The 20746-nt window shown below is 33.5% G+C and overlaps 1 protein-coding gene across 2 annotated transcripts; it reads right to left on the bottom strand.

Annotated features, from left to right (window-relative positions):
- On the bottom strand, positions 1-7892 carry LOC125836577 (uncharacterized). 2 transcript variants are annotated; one of them, XM_049515764.1, is made up of 8 exons: positions 7536-7892; positions 6031-6144; positions 4140-4207; positions 3164-3236; positions 2700-2809; positions 2517-2624; positions 701-800; positions 1-332 (listed from the first exon to the last, which is right to left on the bottom strand). In XM_049515764.1, the coding sequence occupies exons 2-8, from the start codon at positions 6112-6114 to the stop codon at positions 156-158; spliced, it is 720 nt and encodes a 239-aa protein (XP_049371721.1). In that variant the 5' UTR covers positions 6115-6144; positions 7536-7892; the 3' UTR covers positions 1-155. The 2 variants fall into 2 exon arrangements, with proteins under 2 accessions (XP_049371721.1, XP_049371720.1); XM_049515763.1 differs by lacking the exon at positions 7536-7892 and having other exon boundaries at positions 2-332; positions 6031-6578.
- Between the last annotated feature and the right edge of the window lie 12854 nt (positions 7893-20746).

Below are 20746 nucleotides of genomic sequence, written 5' to 3'. Positions count from 1 at the left end.
GTTAAACTTGAATAAAATTAAAGGAGAGTAATGCAGGTGGTTTTGCCTGTCCCTAATAATGAGGTATGTTCTGGTACTATACACAGATGGGGAAAAGGCAAGAGTTGTGTGTTATATCTCCACTAACAAAGGGGTTGGCTGCTAAGTGCTAAGTGCTAAGTGACTCGAATAAGTAATACAACCATGACAAAGACTAATGTCATGACAAAAATCAAAAGCCACTGGAAGCATGTAGTCTTGAAACTCCGAGAATAGACGTCCATAGCTCTGGAAGTTGCATGCCCTGTACTTGCCAGACTATGCTCAACTGCTTTCTCAGTTGAATCGAGTATCTGCATCCACATTGTATATGAAAACTATGAGGACAATATAAACAAAGTGACTAGTAAATCCAGAGACTGAGGGAAGAAGTCTGTAACTAGACAAGATGAATCTGAATAAATTGAGTACTAACTGTTTTTTGTTTCTATTTCGCACTGAATTAGTAAAGAATCCTCAAACATATTGTAATATCAGAGGAAGACTAATAAATATTGTTGTGTCAGAAAAGAAAAGATAGTTTGAGCTACCAATGGCCTCAATTGCCTCCTTAAGAGACAATATAGTTTAGATTGTAGATGGCAAATTCATTCTCAAAGCAAAAACGGTTTGAGGAAGTTCCCATCAATTTAAGCAAAGTGAAACGAAACAAAAGACTTACTTTCTCAGTATTTTTGATGGATTGATTCATCATGAGACTGCTCTCTTTGAGCTGCCGTGCCAAAACAACCATTTCATCAGTCAAATCCTCCTGAAGTTTCCTGCAAAAGATGACAACATCTGATAGTTTATCAAGTAGACTCTACCAAATAGTCAACTAACCTCACCCCTCTCTGAGAATAAATATTGCACAAATAAGTGATTACTTTCTCTGGTTACTTTTCTCCTACAATGAAAAAACTGGACAAACATATGGCAGTGGCAAAGAGTATGCCCCAGCCATGAGTCAGTCTAGGATTTATCTTACCATCTCTAAAATTAAAACAGAACTTAATTTTGAATTCTACAGATGAAGTCTAAACTATAGGAGGAAACAACAACATTTGTGCACCAATGTTCATCTATATACCATAATTTGCATCAACAACCTTCCCCACCAAGTGTCATCTTCTTGGTTCTATCTTCACAACCGTTTCCAACTCCCACATTCCACACACACACCTTTTCCTCTCTTTTTTCAGTATTAACACAACTTTTTGACTTGTGGTTGCCTTCCCATGAAATGTTCTTTTTTCTTTTGTCCAAATATTTCAAAAATTTATCAAGGCACTAGAAACAAAGACATAAAGTAGGGTGGACTGATGTCTAACTCTAATCAACTGTTTATGAGTTAATCTTCCCCACATTGACAAATATTTTTTCTTTCAATTTGCTAACCTTTTTCAAATTTCTCATGTACTTCAATAGAACTATGCTTTTCTCTTAAAGGGAGCTCCGAATACATTGAATTCTCCAACTTTTGCACCCAGATATATTTGCAAGTGTTAGCTTATAATCCATACTACTAATAGGATACATCATACGTTGCTTAGGTTTATATTCAAACCTGAAACAACTTTCATAGCCAAATCGACCACCTTAAGGAACATCATATGTTTTTCCTTGTTTAACACATTAACAGTGCATCATTCGCGTAGAAACTATGTGAGTTTTTATGTTAGTCTTCTTATTTTTCCAAAAAGATAGATTTCAAGTTATTGTCCTCTGGACCTACTTTAAATCCACTAAAACATCATTTCTCCATTGTCTAGTCTAACATTCCACCAAGACATTTCAGTAACAGGAATGGGAAGAAGATCTGCCTAGCTCGAGATAAGAAAAATCAGCATAACTCCTATTTACTAATGTAGAAAATTTAACAGAGAAACACAATAGTTTATCCAACTCCTGATTTCTATCAAAATCCATCTCTTTAATCAAAACCGAACTTAACAGAGAAACACAATAGTTTATCCAAGTCCTCGATTTCTATCAAAATCCATCTCTTTAAGCAAAACCGACCACTTCACATGGCCACTTCTCCACATCTAATTTACAACGGACACCTACTTTTCATTGTCTTCTGCCTCCATCCATAAAAACATAGTGACATTGAACTACTATAGGAAATATTAACTTCGACCTTACAAATACCTATGTTAGTATGTTATCCATGAGAATACTCCCATAAATCTTTTTGAGTTTTTTTCTTCTTTTTTTTTTTTTTTGGGGGGTGGGGGGGGGGGTGGGGGGTGGGGGTTAGAGTATTCCTACACTGTTCTGCTTATATTTAACTAGATCAATTACACCATAAGAGCAGATATCTATTACACCTTTTTTTTAGATGGCACATACATACTACACTTTTAGTCACACATGGCAAGCTGTACCTTCTCAGGAACAGATACACATTGGGAAAGCCTTGGTGGAACAGAAGTCAACAAACAAAAAAAACTGTCTATAAATATTAATACAGAAAAGAAGTACAGATAGAGCACCTATGCTTCTCAATATGTGTCCATGCAGCATCATCCAGTTTGACTGCAGCTGATGATTGATCAGAATCAATGGTATCTCGAGATCTCTCCTCATTGTTTGAATGGACCCTGTTTCATTCAAAGAACAACGGTCAAGAGAGAGAATTATAAAATGACACATTACAATGGCTAAAATACAGGTACCCAAATCTTCTTCTCAATCCTTCAGAAGCAGAATTCACACTTTCTTCTGCTTTAGGAGTTCCACTGCTGGAAGTCTCACCCACAGGTTCCTCGGGTGTATGCATATCAGACTGGACGTGGTTGAAGATAATTTATTTGTTAATCATATAAATAGAAGCAAGAAATTTTTCAAATAACTACTAGCATATGTTTATAATAAGTTGAAAGGTAACTCCAGAAGAGAAGACTTAAGTCTGAACCACGTTCATAAGGATAATGAAGTCTGAAATGCTGAGCTCTATGGACTAAAAGCAAATAATAAGGCACTAAACTTCAAGTACAGTCTATTTGATTTTTTAAAAAATGGCAGCTCCTTCATATTCCATCAAAATCAGTAAAATACCTCAATATGATATGTTTTCATATAAGAAAGCAAGGTGAATCTGAATGGTAAATCACAAGAAATGACACTAGCACGTGCATACCATGGGCACAGCTAACTTGGCAGCAACAGCTTCAATGTTCTCAGCATATTCATTCACCTTGGCTTTTGAAACCCTATATTGGGATACAACATGAAAATTGAACACACATCAGGAAGAAAGCATCTAGTAAATTTATTTATTCTTTTTGAAAAAGAGATCCAATAAGAACATACACCCTCAAGCAAAGTATTTCAAGCATTAAATCAATCTATATTAGCTTTTTTAATACAGGAAAAACTCTCATGACTAGTCTATAGAAGTTCAAAACGTTCTCCTCACACAGTAAAGAAAAAATTTAGAGTTGTTAGAAGTATATGGCTAAAGTTCTATTCTAAACACAGGAAGACAATAATTCCTTTTATGTCATCCCTGGTCATTTCACAGATAACAAAAGCAGAAAAATGCAGAAAATAACTGCTTACACACACCACCAAACGGTCTGCATAGAGCATCATAACTTCCTCCATAGAAGGAGATAAAATAGACTAGTCATACTGTTAGGATGCGATTTTTTCATTTTAGGCAGGATATTAGTCAACTCTACAAAAAATATAACTAAAATATATGTCCAATTTGGAGGAGGGTAGGCAGAGTTGAGCTCAAAGGAGGGTGAGTTTCCATCTAACCGACCATGATAAGGGCTTTCCACTTTATTGATTAGGTAGAGTGAAAAGGCTAGGAAGAAGCATACATTTAAATTTAAATGATAATTCAAGCTAAACAAACAGAAAGCGGGGACTTTATAAAAAACAGTCACAGATAGTAAGGAAACCAACAGTCTGGAAATTTTGTAGCAGCATGTAGTTTTCTCTAAGTTGTCGGACTCTTCGATTTCAATGCCGCACCCGTGTCGGGTTCTTCAAAAATACACTATGGATGGAGAATCCGACACGCACCCCCTGACGATTTTGAAGAGTCCGAGCAACATAGAGTTTTCTTCAAATTATCTAATTGGAAAAGAACAAAGCATATAGACCTTGGTAATCCATCAGAATTCCTCTCGTCAGCCAACTGCTCCAGTAGTTCCCGCAAAGTGGCAACATACTGTGAAAGATGTAAAAAAAGGAAATAGTAAATGCATATACCCTATGAAGAAAAAATTCAGATGACAAAAATTGTACAAGCAATTGCCTATGCCATGATTTTCTGAAAAGCTTTTCATAGAAAGTAGAAAAAACCTATGCCACAAGTTGCAGCTGTATGCACAGAAAATTATCAACTTTCACATATAACAACTACATCAGAGAACATACAGCAGAAAAGGAATTCGGATGACAAAAATTGTACAAGCAATTGCCTATGCCATGATTTTCTGAAAAGCTTTTCATAGAAAGTAGAAAAAACCTATGCCACAAGTTGTAGCTGTATGCACAGAAAATTATCAACTTTCACATATAACAACTACATCAGAGAACATACAGCAGAAAAGGAAAGGATCAGCTTCCTGAAATAGAGGCTCCACCAGAGACATCAAAAAAACAGTTGATGCATGTTTGTTCAGAAGATTAGGGAAGACAAGGAGGTATTACTATGACTCTATCTCTCATCCTACATCTGATTAAAAAACTTCAGTAGGTGGCGGAGCCTTCCTGAGCCCTGTTCATCCTAGGTATGGTGATATTGCAGTACTACTAATCTTAATCACCATGTTGAGATCAGAAAATCAGAAAAGTACTTTTTCTCCAAAAAATATATTTGACAGGTAAATGTGTTGAAGGCATGCAAGTGGGGTACAACATTGTATACAAAATTTGTATTGCAAAGCCCAAAAAGATGTATCCTTAGAGAATGCAAGTACTCTGTATGCACTAAAGTCCCAATACTAAAGCCATAGAACACTATCATTTTCCATTATAGTTTTACTCAATAATAAACTAAAATAGGAGAATATATTTAACAAGGGACAGAGTTGACCATTAGCCTCTCTGTCCATCAAAGGCACAATGGTTCATCTTTTCCCAAACAGTCCATATAAAATTACTTGAGGAAAGACCCACTCAATCAGCCCAAGTAGGATGAAGATACATAGACTTCTTTATGGATGAACTCGTACTGGTATCAGAACAGTGGAAAACCTCGTTATCCTTCATTCTGTTGGTGAATCAACAGTGCCACCAGTTCACTTGAAGCTGCTCGAATATATAAAGCTTCCAAAATAGAAAGAAGACTTCCTTAAATGCTTACGGTCCACACAGATTATATGAGTTCCATTAAATAGCACAATTCATAAGTTCTTCAAAACCTCTAGCAAAATAATAGGCAAGAGGAAGAGAAAACAAAAAGATATCGAAAAGCATATAGCCATCAAACTACTGCTAGTCAATACCTATAAGGTTCATTTACACAGGCCTAGTGTTTCAAAGTTAGCTTCTCAAAGCATATCATGAAAGTCAAAGAAATGAGCCTCTGAAGTCTTAATACCCAGGAAATCAAGACTACCAGATGTCTTTGTTTTGTGTAACTATAACATGTGATTTAGATCGAGCACAACTTTTCCAAATTAGATAACCAGATATACCCACACTCGAAGACTGAAAAATGAAATGAAATTACAATCCAGATATACCCACACTCAAAGACTGAAAAATGAAACTAAATTACAAAAACCAATATTAGAGTGTAGGCATGTTACAGAAACAGAAAGATTAAGCCTTTAAGGACTAGAATCGTCTGTTCAAGAATATAATATCTTAATGTATACTATCAAAAAAAAAAGCACAATCAAATCAATGGGCTGATAAATTCACCATGTTCACGACAAATCTCACATACATGCAAACCCAAGCCATAGGGAAGAATGTAAAGAAAAATAAACAAACACAATTATCAATTCTTTAAAGTGTTGAACTCGAATGACCTGTGCATACATGTATAAGCTTTGCTTGATTTTGCTGCTGTGGTGCAGTTACAAGTAACCTCTTCAAGTTCACTTCAGTTTTGCTCAACCCCATGACACCCTTTGGGGAACTTGCTGTCAATAGCTGATCAAGAAAATCAAATCTTTCCGAACATGTCTGTAATCTAGCAAAAAATGTAGAACAATATGCAATTTTTCTACTCATTACATCAGATTATGTTTCTTCTTTATTTTAGAATTTCCATCTAGCTCTATCATGCACTTCTAGCTAATTCTTCACATCTTAAGACCACGAACTAACGAAGTGTACATAGTCCTAGTTTAAACGTTAATATTTCCTACTTCAATTGCTTAATAATCACATATTCAAAATATTTGTAATTCAAAACAAACTAATAATTGAAGCAGATTAATGGAGTAATCAACTTCACTACATAATAAATGCACCATGATCCAATCAAACAAAAAGGCCCACTTGAATGCATACTATAACCAACTCAGGAACTAGTCACTTTAATAAACAAATGTCCCTTTTTGAAATAATTATAGTCACATATGTTAATTTATTCATCTCTCTAAACAAACATGAAAACTACTAAGATAGCACTGTCACACCCCATTTTTAACCATAAAAGATAGATCTACGTTTTAAGTTCCAAAAGGGTTTCCAAGATTGAAAGTGACAAAAAATGTGTTTCAAAAGGGATTCATTTTTAAAATCGGAGTCGCCACTTTACATTGGATTTTGGTGTGCCAAGTCACTTTAATAAACAAATATCCCTTTTTAAACAAGTTTGACTCATAGACTGGTCAACGACAGAGATTCCTGTTAAGAAATTCTATTGAACGAGAGGAAGGTGTGAGGCACTCTTTGAGTCTCGTTGTTTTAGCACGGTCACTTTAGTTGACTTGTATGTGGTTTGTATTGGCTCAAATAGTAACTCATTTGGAAAAACTCAAAGAGATGTAATCACGGGCACCAAAAATGGGTTCAAAACAATATCTAAATTATTATAAACCGAAATGAAAGTACCTATCTTAGAATCCTACGCTACATGTCCATGAACAGCCTTCCTCCTTTACAAATATTCTTCGGGGCATTTTCCCAGGAAAAGTACATTAATTTTATTGAAAGCAAATAAAGACACATGCAATTAAACAGACCTAGAATTGCCTACCAACCCAAACACTATCTATCATCCGTAACAACCCAAAACTCCTTTTACTTGTTGAAACCCGAATTCAATATTTAGCAACACCCACGGTACGATCAATTCCATGAACCTGAGCTCAAACACTTTATTTAGTTTCAGATTACTTCCTACAATCCCTTTACTTTGTCTAACAACAAATACATTTAAAATCTAAATTCAATATCAATCCAAAATTTAACAGTGATAAGAACACTACATGAAGAAATATCACAGAAAAATCAAAGGCAAACATTTCAATTCGTAACACATAGATCTATTAAAATCCAAGCACTAATTAAATACTATAGGATTAGAAATGAACCTTCTGTATAGCTGAAATTCCATTCCAAAATTGAATCGAGCCGACACAGCAAAATGAACGAAGACCCAACAACAATGAAACTGAGTATATGCAATGCCAAGGACCAGGACCTGGAACCTTGACCGGACGACTAAACCTCGATCGGAACTTCAAACCATACAATCGAACCAACTCCTATGTCAAAACCAATACCATCGAGAGTTTACCCCGTCGTAATGGGATTACCAGGGAAGAAGTTCTAATGGATGATTTCAGATGAAGCTCACGTCCTTAATCGGATTCCCAGAGAATCAAGTTTGTTCACTCTGTTTCTGTATCCGTTTTTTTTCCCCAAAAATTTGTGCCTGTTCCTCCCTCCGAGTATGAATTTTGTTGTAAAATTTAAATGATGTCTTTTATTTACAAAATATAATTTATAAACTTATAATTCTGGGTTAAAAATGGATATAATATGGTGAATTAAAATATTTTGATATCTTGTTCATGAACTATGATTTGTTGATTTGGTAAGATTGAGTAAGAATTGAGAAAAATTTGATAGTTTTCGTAATTTGTGGGTTTTATGTTTATGAAAAAGATAAGTTAAGAAACCCAAATTATATGACCAATCAAATTTCAACTTCATATCAAATTTCAAATCATGATAGGTTATAACTTATAAGTATGATATGGGTATGGAAAACTTTTAAACTTGAGTTTGATAATTTGATTTTAAAAAATACTATACTATTATAAGAAGAACTTTCGCATATAGTCAATTAAAAATAGCTTAATTACGCTTCATAGTTATAGTTTGTTAATTACGATTCGTAGCTATATGTTATAAGGAGGAGAGTAGCGAGCGAGACTGGGAGAGGGAGGAGAGAGGTGAGCGAGAGAGGCCACAGAGTGGGAGAGAGGTGAATTGTATATATGTATATCAGTTAGATAATTGTATACTACACATATGTATTTGTATATATTCTAGCGAGCGAGATTAGGAGAGGGAGGAGAGAGGCGAGCGAGATTGGGACAGGGAGGAGAGAGGCGAGCGAGATTGGGACAGGGAGGAGAGAGGCGAGCGAGATTGGGACAGGGAGGAGAGAGGCGAGCGAGATTGGGACAGGGAGGAGAGAGGACAATAATTTGTATAATTCGCATCTCGTTTGTATAATTTGCATGTACGTTTGTATAATTCGCATCTCGTTTGTAAAATTTGCATGTACGTTTGTATAATTCACGTGTTTTTATATAATTGAGTAATATAAAGTCTGGAATTATACAAATGTAATAAAACTCGAAATAACGAATTGATGCAAACATAAACATATGAACTTTAAACAATTATACAAAATATATTATACAAATTACATTATATAAATTATATTATACAAAATCTGAAAACTACACATTTATACAAACTTTAAAAAGTTATACACAAAAAGATTGAACATATGTGATGACAAAATTAAAAAACCAAAGGAAATCATCGTCATATACAAATACAAATCATCGTATACAAATACAAATCAAACAAAAAATTGTTAGTTGCGAATTATACATATACAAACGTGGCTAATTATACAAACTGGAGTTTAGCCCACGTAACTAATGGTTAATGTTAGTTGCGAGTGGTAATTATAGCAAATTATAGCTATGATGAGTAATTAAGTTGTATAAATTTGATTAATCGTGTAATTTTCCCTTATTATAATACCAAATAAAAACTTGTGATTTTAAATATATTAGTAATATTTATGTGGTTATTTAATTCTACTTTTAAATAAACTTTCCATCACAAATTTTATTTTTTATTTTTGTAAAAGCAAAAATTGAATAGATTGATAAATCGAATAAAAAAAATGCTATCAATTTATTGCTATCGGGTTATTGGGTTAACGAGTTGTTAATGATTTTATAAAAAAAATTATTGACTTATCGTTCGATTTTTTTTTCAATTTTGGGGGATTGGGTAAACTGGTAACTCATTAAGACTATAATAATTTACTATTTACCCTACATAAATACTAAATATTATTTTTAGTACCTTATTGGTTGCCTTATCTAGGGGCTATTAAAAATCAAACCGAAACCGATAATTTGAACCGAAAAAAAGTTAGTGGTTTATCAATATTGGGTTATTGTTTTGCAGTTTTGATAACGGTTTTAATATTTTTTCTTATCGGGTTATCGGTTCTTAACGGTTTGAAGTTTTTTCTTAACGGGTTAACCGATAACCCGATAGTAAATTAAATAATTATATTTATACCATTTTGTATATAAAGTCTTTGACTTAGAGTTTGGTTTCCTGGTTATCTCAAACACTTAGTTATTCTACAATGTAAAAATGTTTGCTTTTGAGCAAGATGTAACTTGTGAACTCATGTGCATGATTCATTTGGTTTGTCACCTTGTTTCTAAGTGATTTTCAATGTTTTTTGTGTCAAATCTTAACGGTTAAACCGATAACGATCAAAAACCGATAAGTCAATATCTTAATGGTTTGATAACGATTTAGCATCTCTACCAACCGATAACCAATAATAAGCCAAACCGATAAACTTCAAAACCGAACCGAACTGATCGATACACAGCCCTAGGTCCTTATCCCTTTAGCATCCAATTCACATTTCACATTGACTTTGAGTTCACAACTTCACAGTATACAAAATGTCAAAATCTAAAATAGGAATCCAATTCCTCGTAATTTCTCTTGGTGTTACACTTATATAGTTCTTTTCATGTTAGTTATTATTGCATCAATTGTATGAGCATTTGTAAAGTTGCATTATTGTCTCGTCGCGTCAAATTGTTGGAGAAGTCATATATTTATTTTATAAACATTTTCTTATTGGTTAAACTGAAAGTGAACCGTTAGGAACCAAAACTGAAAATCGTTTAAAACTATTTTATTGATTTTGTTATTGGTTAGCATATGAGAAGTCAAATTACCCCCAAAAGGAATGACACAATTATGTATTTAATAAAAAAAATAACTTTTGAATTTTTATTTTACACCCAATGAAATGATTTACTGACATACAAATATTTATGACTTATTTAATACCATTTTTTTTAAACTTCATGGCAATTTAAACTACATCTCATAAATTGGAATGACGATTTAATTTTTTACTTAATATAAAAATGTGTCATTCTTTCAAGAATTGACTAAAAAAATGAGTCATATAAATTAGAAGAAGTAGTATTTTTATGGCATTTGACATATTGGAAGTAAATAGTTCTAAAAAAGGAAAATTGTATGAAATAGCAAACATTTAATTAATATTAAATGCTATAGCCATAGTTTTCTTTATTTGTAATTCACAACAAAAGTTTCATGTTTTTTGCCATCTGGCGGGACCCACTCAAAAGATATATTTGTATATACGAATTTCCTTTATACAATTATGTGTTGTATAAAAATTAATTTTATATATATATATAGCATATGCTTGTATATAATTTGTTGTTTGTATATGTGCTATAGTTATACATAACAAGATATGTCTGTATAATCTCTTTATGTATATATGTAGTAATTTTGTTTATATACAATCACTAAGTTTTAGTTTGTTTATACAGATTCTATAAATTTTGCACGAACGACACTTTATATACAAGTAGCAGTAGATATTAGCATTTGTTTGTATATAATTTGTTGTTTGTATATTTTCGTTTTACACAGAGTTTTAAAAGGCGTAGGCGTGAGGCGGGGCATTTTACTTAGTATAAGGCGAGGCGTAAGCCTCGAGACGTGGGGCGTAATCCCTATGGATCTTTAATTTTTTAATTTACAATATAGTATAATAATCTAATAACACAAAATTATAAAAATACATCAATAGTTTGAAATAATTACAAACATGATTAAGGAAACTCATAGAAAATAAAACTTCTAACATGACTATACAAGTATAAATAATCTAATATCTTAACTTCCTAATAATAAAAGAATCATTGTTGCTAGAATTTTTTTTATCATACTATACAATTTACTCCCCTAAAAGAAAATAATCAATGAACTTACTAGTATTATAGTAAAAACATCACTCCTTCATGAATAAAAATAAAATTACTTTCAAATAGCTAAATAAAATATGATAATTTTGAGACATATGACAAAACCATGAATACCAATGATAAGTGAAAAAGTAAAATTTCGCTACGTATTTTTAAAAGAATTGTTACGTAATATATAATTACTTTTACAGTGTTACCAAATAGTAAAGATCGATGCGATACTACACTTGTTGTTTGAGTTGCTCTCAATCTTCTTATCTTATAGATTAAAAATTATTACGTATCATTCATTTGTTCAAGAATTATGAGGGTCAACAATGTTAATTAAAAAATTTAATGCATAATTTGTGTAAGATCTGTTAGGCGAGTCCCGAGCATTAGGCGTTTGTATAATCTCTTTATCTATATATGTAGTAATTTTGTTTATACAGATTCTATAAATTTTGCACAAAAGACATTTTATATACAAGTAGTAGTAGATATTAGCATTTATTTGTATATAATTTGTTGTTTGTATATATTTCATAGTTATACATAACAATACATGTCTGTATAATCTCTTTATGTATATACGTAGTTATTTTGTTTATATGCAATTACTATGTTTTAGTTTGTTTATACATATAATGGAGTCCCAATTGATGAAGAAGTCGTAGAAGGAAAGAAATCCTATTAAAATATAATGTGCATGAGTTTAGCAACGATTTTTTTTTGTAACAGAAATTAGCGTCTTTTTATTTAATTTTTAAAACAATCAAATTGTATATAAATTGGCAGGATTACCGAAATATACAGATCAGTAGCTCCATAGCAAACATAAAATTTGCTATGGAGCGCAATTATGCCAACTATTGATATAACATACAAATATGATTTTTATCTTTGCTATACTTAAAAGTTACTCTTTTTTAAATACATGACAATTAAAAAGAAACCAAAAGAGTAACTAAAAAAGTTGGGATAAAATTTATTATTTTTTTCAAAAAGAAAAAAAATAATTGAATTGAGGTGAATTTACCCGCAAAACTGAACCATTTTTCATTCCTAGAGGGACGCGATAGTAATTAGTATGAGTAATAAGTCCTCTTTGGCTTTTAGAAAAAAATAGTTTCTATCTGCAATCGATATGCTATAAGACCAAACTGGTAAATTACTTGAAGAGACGAAACCTGAGCCAAGTTGCATAATGCTTAATGTTTGGACAGTTGAGTTAATATTAATTAAGTTAAGATAATATTATTAAAATAAAATAAAATAAGAGAGGTAAATATAATATTTTAACCTACTACAAGGAAAGTAAGGAAAGTAAGTATTAAGAAACTAACTTTAAAGGGTGGTTTGTGCAATTATCTCTTTTATCATTTGGTTATAATAAATTTATAGAAAAATTAGTTTAACTTGAGTGACTTAATAAATTGAATGACTTTATTGAAACAAAACTAAGTTGAGTGACTTTCTTAAATAATGATCTTTTGAGATATTTGGTTTCCAGAGTAAAACTGTGTATGAACCTCTCAATAAGCAAATTGAAACATAGTTCGTTTCAAGAGTAGCAGTGAGTATGAACCTCTCAATAAGCAAATTGAAACATAGTTCATTTCCAGAGCAACACCAGTAACACCGACTATTAACCTCTCACTACGCAAACTGTCATCAAATACTATAGGAAAACATTACTTTTTCCCTAAACAACATTACTAGAAAAATTATGTTCCATCAAAGAGGAAAACATATTTTTGAACATAATGTTATCTCATGTATTCAGGTTAATCAAAAATACAGAAACAGAAAAAAGATGAAATTGACAGAATGATTTTTAATCCGAGTCCACAGAAACCACTGTGTTTTCTTAAGAAATTTAATCCCCTCACTGTACCTGAGGTTGCAGATTAATTCCTCCCAAGATAAAACAGATTAACCTGTTAAAGAAGTAGCGGTACCTCAAACTTCAATAACATCAGCGAACGCAAGAACAGCAACAAGAGCACACACAGACTCAGTCGATCGACAATTTTATTTATGTAAGAAAATGTATGCAGAGAGGAAAAAATTTCAGTGTTTGAAAAAACGAAAAAGACCTCTTATTTATAGCCATTTGCAGCAAGGAACGCGTCTGTTCAGACCCATTTTTTCCAGAACATTGTGTCCTTTGGGAAAGTAACGACTTTTCAGAAGGATTACAGTTTGGGAAAAGTAACGACTTTTTGAAAGGATTACCGTTACACGTGAATTTCAAATAAATTCAGTTGCGCCAAATTAATTCTGTTATTTAATTAACATTCTGAATTAATTTATAAGAGAAAAGAAATGATTTAACAAGATTGATTAAATAAATTTTGTCCAAAAATATTATCAATCAATCACATCATTTGCCAAATCCAAATCCAAATTCGAAGCCGAAGCCGAGGCCACGACCGAGGCCGTGCGAGCGACGACGACGGCGCGAGGGGGCACCTTCTTCTTAACCCTTTAAGAACTAAAGGAAGTGTTTCCTAATATAAGGACAACAATTTCCTTTCTTCTACCAATATGGTAAAAATGACCTTTCATTTGCACTTTTGCAATGATTACTTTTCATTTTCCCTCCAAAATTGGTTCCCCCACTTTCATTGGTTCTTCCACTTTCCATTTTCTCTTTTTATTTCTCATTCACACCTTGCTAAACCCAACAATCCCCCACATGAATGGGGAATGACTATTGTTAGAACATATGCATGAAAAACTTATGTGTCTCGTAAGTAAGGGTTAATCGCATCTGGATAAGTAGGTTTCCCTTTAAACTTTCCGTAGTGAACATATATCAGCTATACTCGGTCAATCGATAGATTTGATATCTTTGAACCGTCGAGCTTTAGTGTATACCTAGACAACATAAGTCACACAATAAACCCTTGAACTGTTTTTGGTTCTCATTGTTTTGTTCGTTTCAGCCATGAACACATCTCGGTTAATAAGTGCTTAGAGAACTGGCCTTACCGGATTCTCCTTGAAGCGACTTACACTTCACACTTACATAGGTGGTTTCTAACTGTGTTATCCCGTAGATACACTATTTGATATACCATGTATCAAACTTAGAAACCATTAAAAAGTCCTTATGCCTTTATCCTGGTTACTGAACATTGTCTCATCATGAGAATAGACATAAAATAATTTTATTTTTTTTGACAATGTTGAACCGTCATCTATGACTTTGTTTTATCTCCTTAAACCTAGATCTTGGGATCTTCAGTCTTCTAGGTAGAGTTACTGCCACGACTAAGAATCCCGTTATACATAACGCTTCCATCCCTTCCTATTGCAGCTTGACTATCGCAGTGTATGCATATAGGGGCCATTGGTTTGGGCCAAAATGGAATATCTCCTAAGAAATTCCGGAGCCATTCAACTTCTTCACCTGCCTTATCTAAGGCGATGAATTTTGACTCAATTGTAGAGCGAGCTATACATGTTTGTTTGGATGATTTCCAAGATATTGCTCCTCCACCAATAGTGAAAACATATCCACTCGTGGATTTTGTTTCAGTTGACCCAGTAATCCAATTTGCATCACTATATCCTTCAAAAACTGCTGAATATTTGTTGTAATGCAAAACATAGTTTTGAGTGTCTTCTAAGTACCCCAAAACTCTCTTCATTGCCAACCAATGATTTTGATTGGGATTACTTGTGTATCGACTCAGTTTACTTATAGCGCAGGCTATGTCTGGTCGTGTACAATTCATGACATACATCAAACTTCCCAATACTCTGGCGTAATCCAATTGAGACTGACTTTCACCTTTATTCTTAGCAAGATTAAGGTTTACATCAATTGAAGTCTTTGCCTTTTTGAAATTCAAAATACTTGAACTTTTCAAGTACCTTTTGAATATAATGAGATTGAGACAATGTTATATCGTTAGGAGTATTGTGAATCTTTATACCCAATATTAAATCGACTACTCCTAGATCTTTCATATCAAACTTACTAGCAAGCATATATTTAGTAGCTTTTATATTGGCAATGTCTTTGCTCATTATCAGCATGTCATCCACATATAGGCATACAATGACTTCCTGATCCGTAGTGTCTTTAATGTAAACACATTTATCACACTCATTGATCTTAAATCCATTTGACAACATGATTTGATCAAACTTTGCATGCCATTGTTTCGGTGCTTGTTTTAGTCCATAAAGTGACTTAACAAGTTTGCATACTTTCTTTTCTTTGCCAGGAACTACGAAGCCCTCAGGCTGTTCCATGTAGATTTCTTCCTCCATCTCTCCATTTAAGAATGCGGTTTTCACATCCATTTGATGGATTTCAAGACTGTATACTGTAACTAGGGCAATTAACATCCGAATTGATGTAATCCTAATCACTGGCGAGTATGTGTCAAAATAATCAAGACCTTTTTTCTGTCTAAAGCCTTTGACAACAAGTCTTGCTTTATATTTGTCAATAGTTTCATCATCTTTCATCTTATGTTTGAAGATCCATTTAGAACCCAAAGGTTTGTTCCCTGGAGGAAAATCAATCAACTCCCAGGTATGATTGCTTAAGATTGATTCAATCTCACTATTGACAGCCTCCTTCCAAGAGGTTGAGTCGCTAGACAACATCGCTTCCTTGAATGTTTGAGGCTCACTTTCAAGAAGGAATGTTACAAAATCAGATCCAAATGAAGTAGCTGTCCTTTGACGTTTACTGCGCCTTGGACTTTCTTCACTGGTTTCATTCTCTTTTAGTTCTTCTCGAGGTTGTTTAGACCCTCCACTAGATGACTCAAGTCTAGTTTTATACGGATAGATATGTTCAAAAAATTCAGCATTATCTGATTCCATTACCGTATTATCATGAATATCCGGATGTTCGGACTTATGAACCAAAATCGACATGCCTTACTATTTGTGGCATATCCAATAAATACACAATCCACAGTCTTAGGCCATATTTTCACCCTCTTAGGTATAGGAACCTGGACTTTGGCAAGACACCCTCACACTTTGAAATATTTCTAGTTGGGTTTTCTACCTTTCCATTTCTCATATGGAATAACATGTGTCTTCGTATGAGGCACTCTATTGAGTATTCAATTTCCTATAAGGATAGCCTTCCCCCACAAGTTTTGTGGTAAACCTGAACTTATAAGTAAGGCATTCATCATTTCCTTTAAAGTTCAATTTTTTCTTTCTGCAATTCCATTAGATTATGGAGAGTAAGGAGCAGTTGTTTGATGGATTATTCCATTTTCCAAACATATTTCTGCAAATGGAGATTCATATTCTCCACATCTATCACTTCTGATCATTTTGATCTTTCTATCCAACTGATTTTCAACTTCAGTCTTATATTGCCTAAATGCATCTATTGCTTCATCCTTACCATTTAGCAAATAGACATAACAATATCTAGTGCAATCGTCAATAAAAGTTATGAAATACTTTTTCCCACCACGTGTTGGTGTTGACTTCATGTCACAAATGTCAGTGTGAATTAGTTCTAAAGGATATGAATTCCTTGCAACAGATTTATAAGGATGCTTAGCATACTTAGATTCAATGCAAACTTGACATTTTGATTTATTGCACTCAAATTTAGGCAAAACATTTAAGTTAATCAGTTTTTGCAAGGTTGTTATTAACATGTCCCAAACGTTCATGTCATAAACATTTAGACTCAAGCAAGTAAGAAGAAGCAGAATCTTTATTCATATCAACTGCAATTACATTGAGTTTAAAAAGGCCCTCAGTGAGGTAACCTTTTCCTACATACATCTCATTCTTATTTACTACAACTTTATCAGAAACAAATACACATTTGAATCCATTCTTAGTCAGAATTGGTATAGAAACTAGGTTCTTTCGCAATTCCGGAACGTACGAGACCCTGTTCAAAGTCACCACCTTGCCTGATGTCATCTTTAGGAGGATCTTGCCAGTTCCTTCCACCTTTGCAACAACGGAATTTGCCATAAACAACTTCTCGTCTGTAGGTGCTAGAGTATATGATGAAAATAATTCTTTGTTGGCATAAACATGGCATGAGGCACCATAATCTATCCACCATTCTCTTGGATTTCCAACCAAGTTGCATTCTGAAAGCATTGCACAAAGATCGTCCATCTCTCCTTTGAATTTAGCCAAATTTGCTTGATCATTCTTCTTGTCCTTCTTAGGACCCCTACATTCAGTAGCCTTATGACCACGTTTGCCACAGTTGAAGCAGTTTCCATTGAATTTCTTCTTAAGAGGATTGCTTTTTGGACCAGATGTTTTCTTTCTTTTCTTTGATTTTGTGGGATCTTCTTCAACAATATTTACTTCAGATTTTGTTGAATTACCACGTGACCTCTTTTCTGCGGCCTTGTTGTCCTCTTCGATTCTCAGCCTTACCATGAGATCTTCAACAGTCATCTCCTTGCGTTTATGTTTCAAGTAGTTTTTGAAGTCCTTCCACAATGGAGGTAACTTCTCAATAATTGCAGCCACTTGAAAAACATCTTTCACAACCAATCCTACATTAAAGATTATGTGAGTATTAAGAATAAACTTAATATTTCCAACATAGGTATTAAATAAATTTATACCTTCAGCAAGGAGATCATGGATTATGACCTGCAATTCTTGAACTTGGGTGACGACGGTCTTACTGTCCATCATCTTATAGTCCAGAAACTTTGCCACAATAAACTTCTTCATTCCGGTATCCTCTGTTTTGTACTTCTTTTCTAAAGCATCCCAGAGTTCTTTTGAGGTTTTCACATTACTGTACACATTGTACAGATCATCCTGCAGGCCACTCAGAATATAATTTTTACACAAAAAATCAGAATGTGTCCATGCTTCTGTTACCAAGAATCGTTCTTCAGGCGGAGTTTCATCCGACATAACAGGAACATTCTCATTAATGAACCTCTGCAGACTCAACGTAGTCAGATAGAAGAACATTTTTTGCTGCTATCTCTTGAAGTCGACTCCAGAAAACTTTGCAGGTTTCTCAGCCGGTGCTAGGGCAGCATTTGAACGATTGTGTGCAACCGATGTTGTTGCAACACTTACTGTTCCAGCATTTACTTGACTTGAATTAGTCATTTTTCTATCACAAATGGCATACAATTTAGTATGTGAAATACTACCAGTAAAGAATAAATCCTTACACAGACTGTTTCTGATTTAACGATAAAGTTTTTATGTTCTTTTAATCGTTAACCGAATGAATTTTAAAAATTCAAACATAGTAGAAAACCATAAAGGTTTTAATCTCCGGAACCTCAAATACAGAAACTATTTAAATTTCTTAAGATTGTTATCTCATGTATTCAGGTTAGTCAAAAATACAGAAACAGAAAAAAGATGAAATTGACAGAATGATTTTTAATTCGAGTCCACAGAAACCACTGTGTTTCCTTAAGAAATTTAATCCCCTCACTGTGCCCGAGGTTGCAGATTAATTCCTCTCAAGATAAAACGGATTAACCTGTTAAAGAAGTAGCGGTACCTCAAACTTCAATAACTTCAGCGAATGCAAGAACAGCAACAAGAGCACACACAGACTCAGTCGATCGACAATTTTATTTATGTAAGAAAATATATGCAGAGAGGAAAAATTTCCAGTGTTTGAAAAAACGAAAAAGACCTCTTCTTATTTATAGCCATTTGCAGCAAGGAGCGCGTCTGTTTAGAAAAATCTGTTCAGACCCGTTTTTTCCAGAACATTGTGTCCTTTGGGAAAAGTAACGACTTTTCGGAAGGATTACCGTTTGGGAAAAGTAACGACTTTTTGGAAGGATTACCGTTACACGTGAATTTCAAATAAATTCAGTTGCGCCAAATTAATTCTGTTATTTAATTAACATTCTGAATTAATTTATAAGAGAAAGGAAATGATTTAACAAGATTGATTAAATAACTTTTGTCCAAAAATATTAGCAATCAATCACATCATTTGCCAAATCCAAATCCGAAGCCGAGGCCGAGGCCGAGCGAGCGACGACGACGGCGACGGCGTGAGGGGGCACCAAATCCGAAGCCGAAGCCGAAGCCGAGGCCAAGCGAGCGACGACGACGGCGCGAGAGGGCACCTTCTTCTTAACCCTTTAAGAACTAAAGGAAGTGTTTCCTAATATAAGGACAACAATTTCCTTTCTTCTACCAATATGGTAAAAATGACCTTTCATTTGCACTTTTGCAATGATGACTTTTCATTTTCCCTCCAAAATTGGTTCCCCACTTTCATTGGTTCTTCCACTTTTCATTTTCTCTTTTTATTTCCCATTCACACCTTGCTAAACTCAACACATAATACTAAATTGGTAATCTATAACTTTAGCATTACTAGAAAAATTATTTTTCCATCAAAGAGGAAAACATATTTTTTGAACGTAATACTAAATTGGTAATCTATAACTTTGCAGAGTAAGTCATGTAATGCCTTGACAATATCACCAGAGACTATGGGCTTCTCTGCCCTCAAATCTTCTGAAGTATCATTCTGAACTATGAATCACTCAGTCCTCACCAAAACCTTGAATAAATCTTCTGAACAAATTACTTTGCTGGAGATAAACACCGAGCAAATTTTCATTGTTGTGAGATAAGAGCATAGAGGCCACTAGTAACATGAATTGACGAGATGTTTGGATTACATCAAATGTCTTACTTACACTGTTACACATGGTTATAAAAATATTTTTTTATGTTATTGATTATTTTTACAATTATAAAATAATAAATACTATTACATAATTTTTTCTCTTTCAATCAGTTGAAGACCACTTTCAATTCCCTTATAATTATATTTCCATTGCCACAGTTAATTTGAAATTCATGAAAAATGATTACATGACCACATTTAATGATCGTATAATTTTAAATTATTTTAATTTGATTAAGGCTAACTTATAAGGTTTGATATAATCATTTTAGTTAAGGAAAACGGTCATCAAACACACGTCCAATAATAATGTCAGTTTTCTATTTAATCTAACTTTATCGGTATCATGTGTTAACATCAAGCCAATAAATATAGGATATGTGTTGAAATATATATATACACACAACTTAAACTATAATTGCATAATATATATTTTACTCCATCAAATCATTAAATTAAAATAAGTTACATTCCTTGAGTGTATACACCCGATACCAAGAAATATTTACCTTGTATTTCACACCATCTAATTCTAACATGGATGTGGTCCCCAAATTTGTGTTTCTTT

This window comes from Solanum verrucosum, unplaced genomic scaffold, assembly GCF_900185275.1.
Source record: "Solanum verrucosum unplaced genomic scaffold, falcon-dt-bn FXZP01000278.1, whole genome shotgun sequence".
Lineage (NCBI taxonomy): Eukaryota > Viridiplantae > Streptophyta > Magnoliopsida > Solanales > Solanaceae > Solanum > Solanum verrucosum.
Note: the sequence above shows the minus strand (reverse complement) of the source record. Positions and strands in the feature narration are given on the sequence as shown.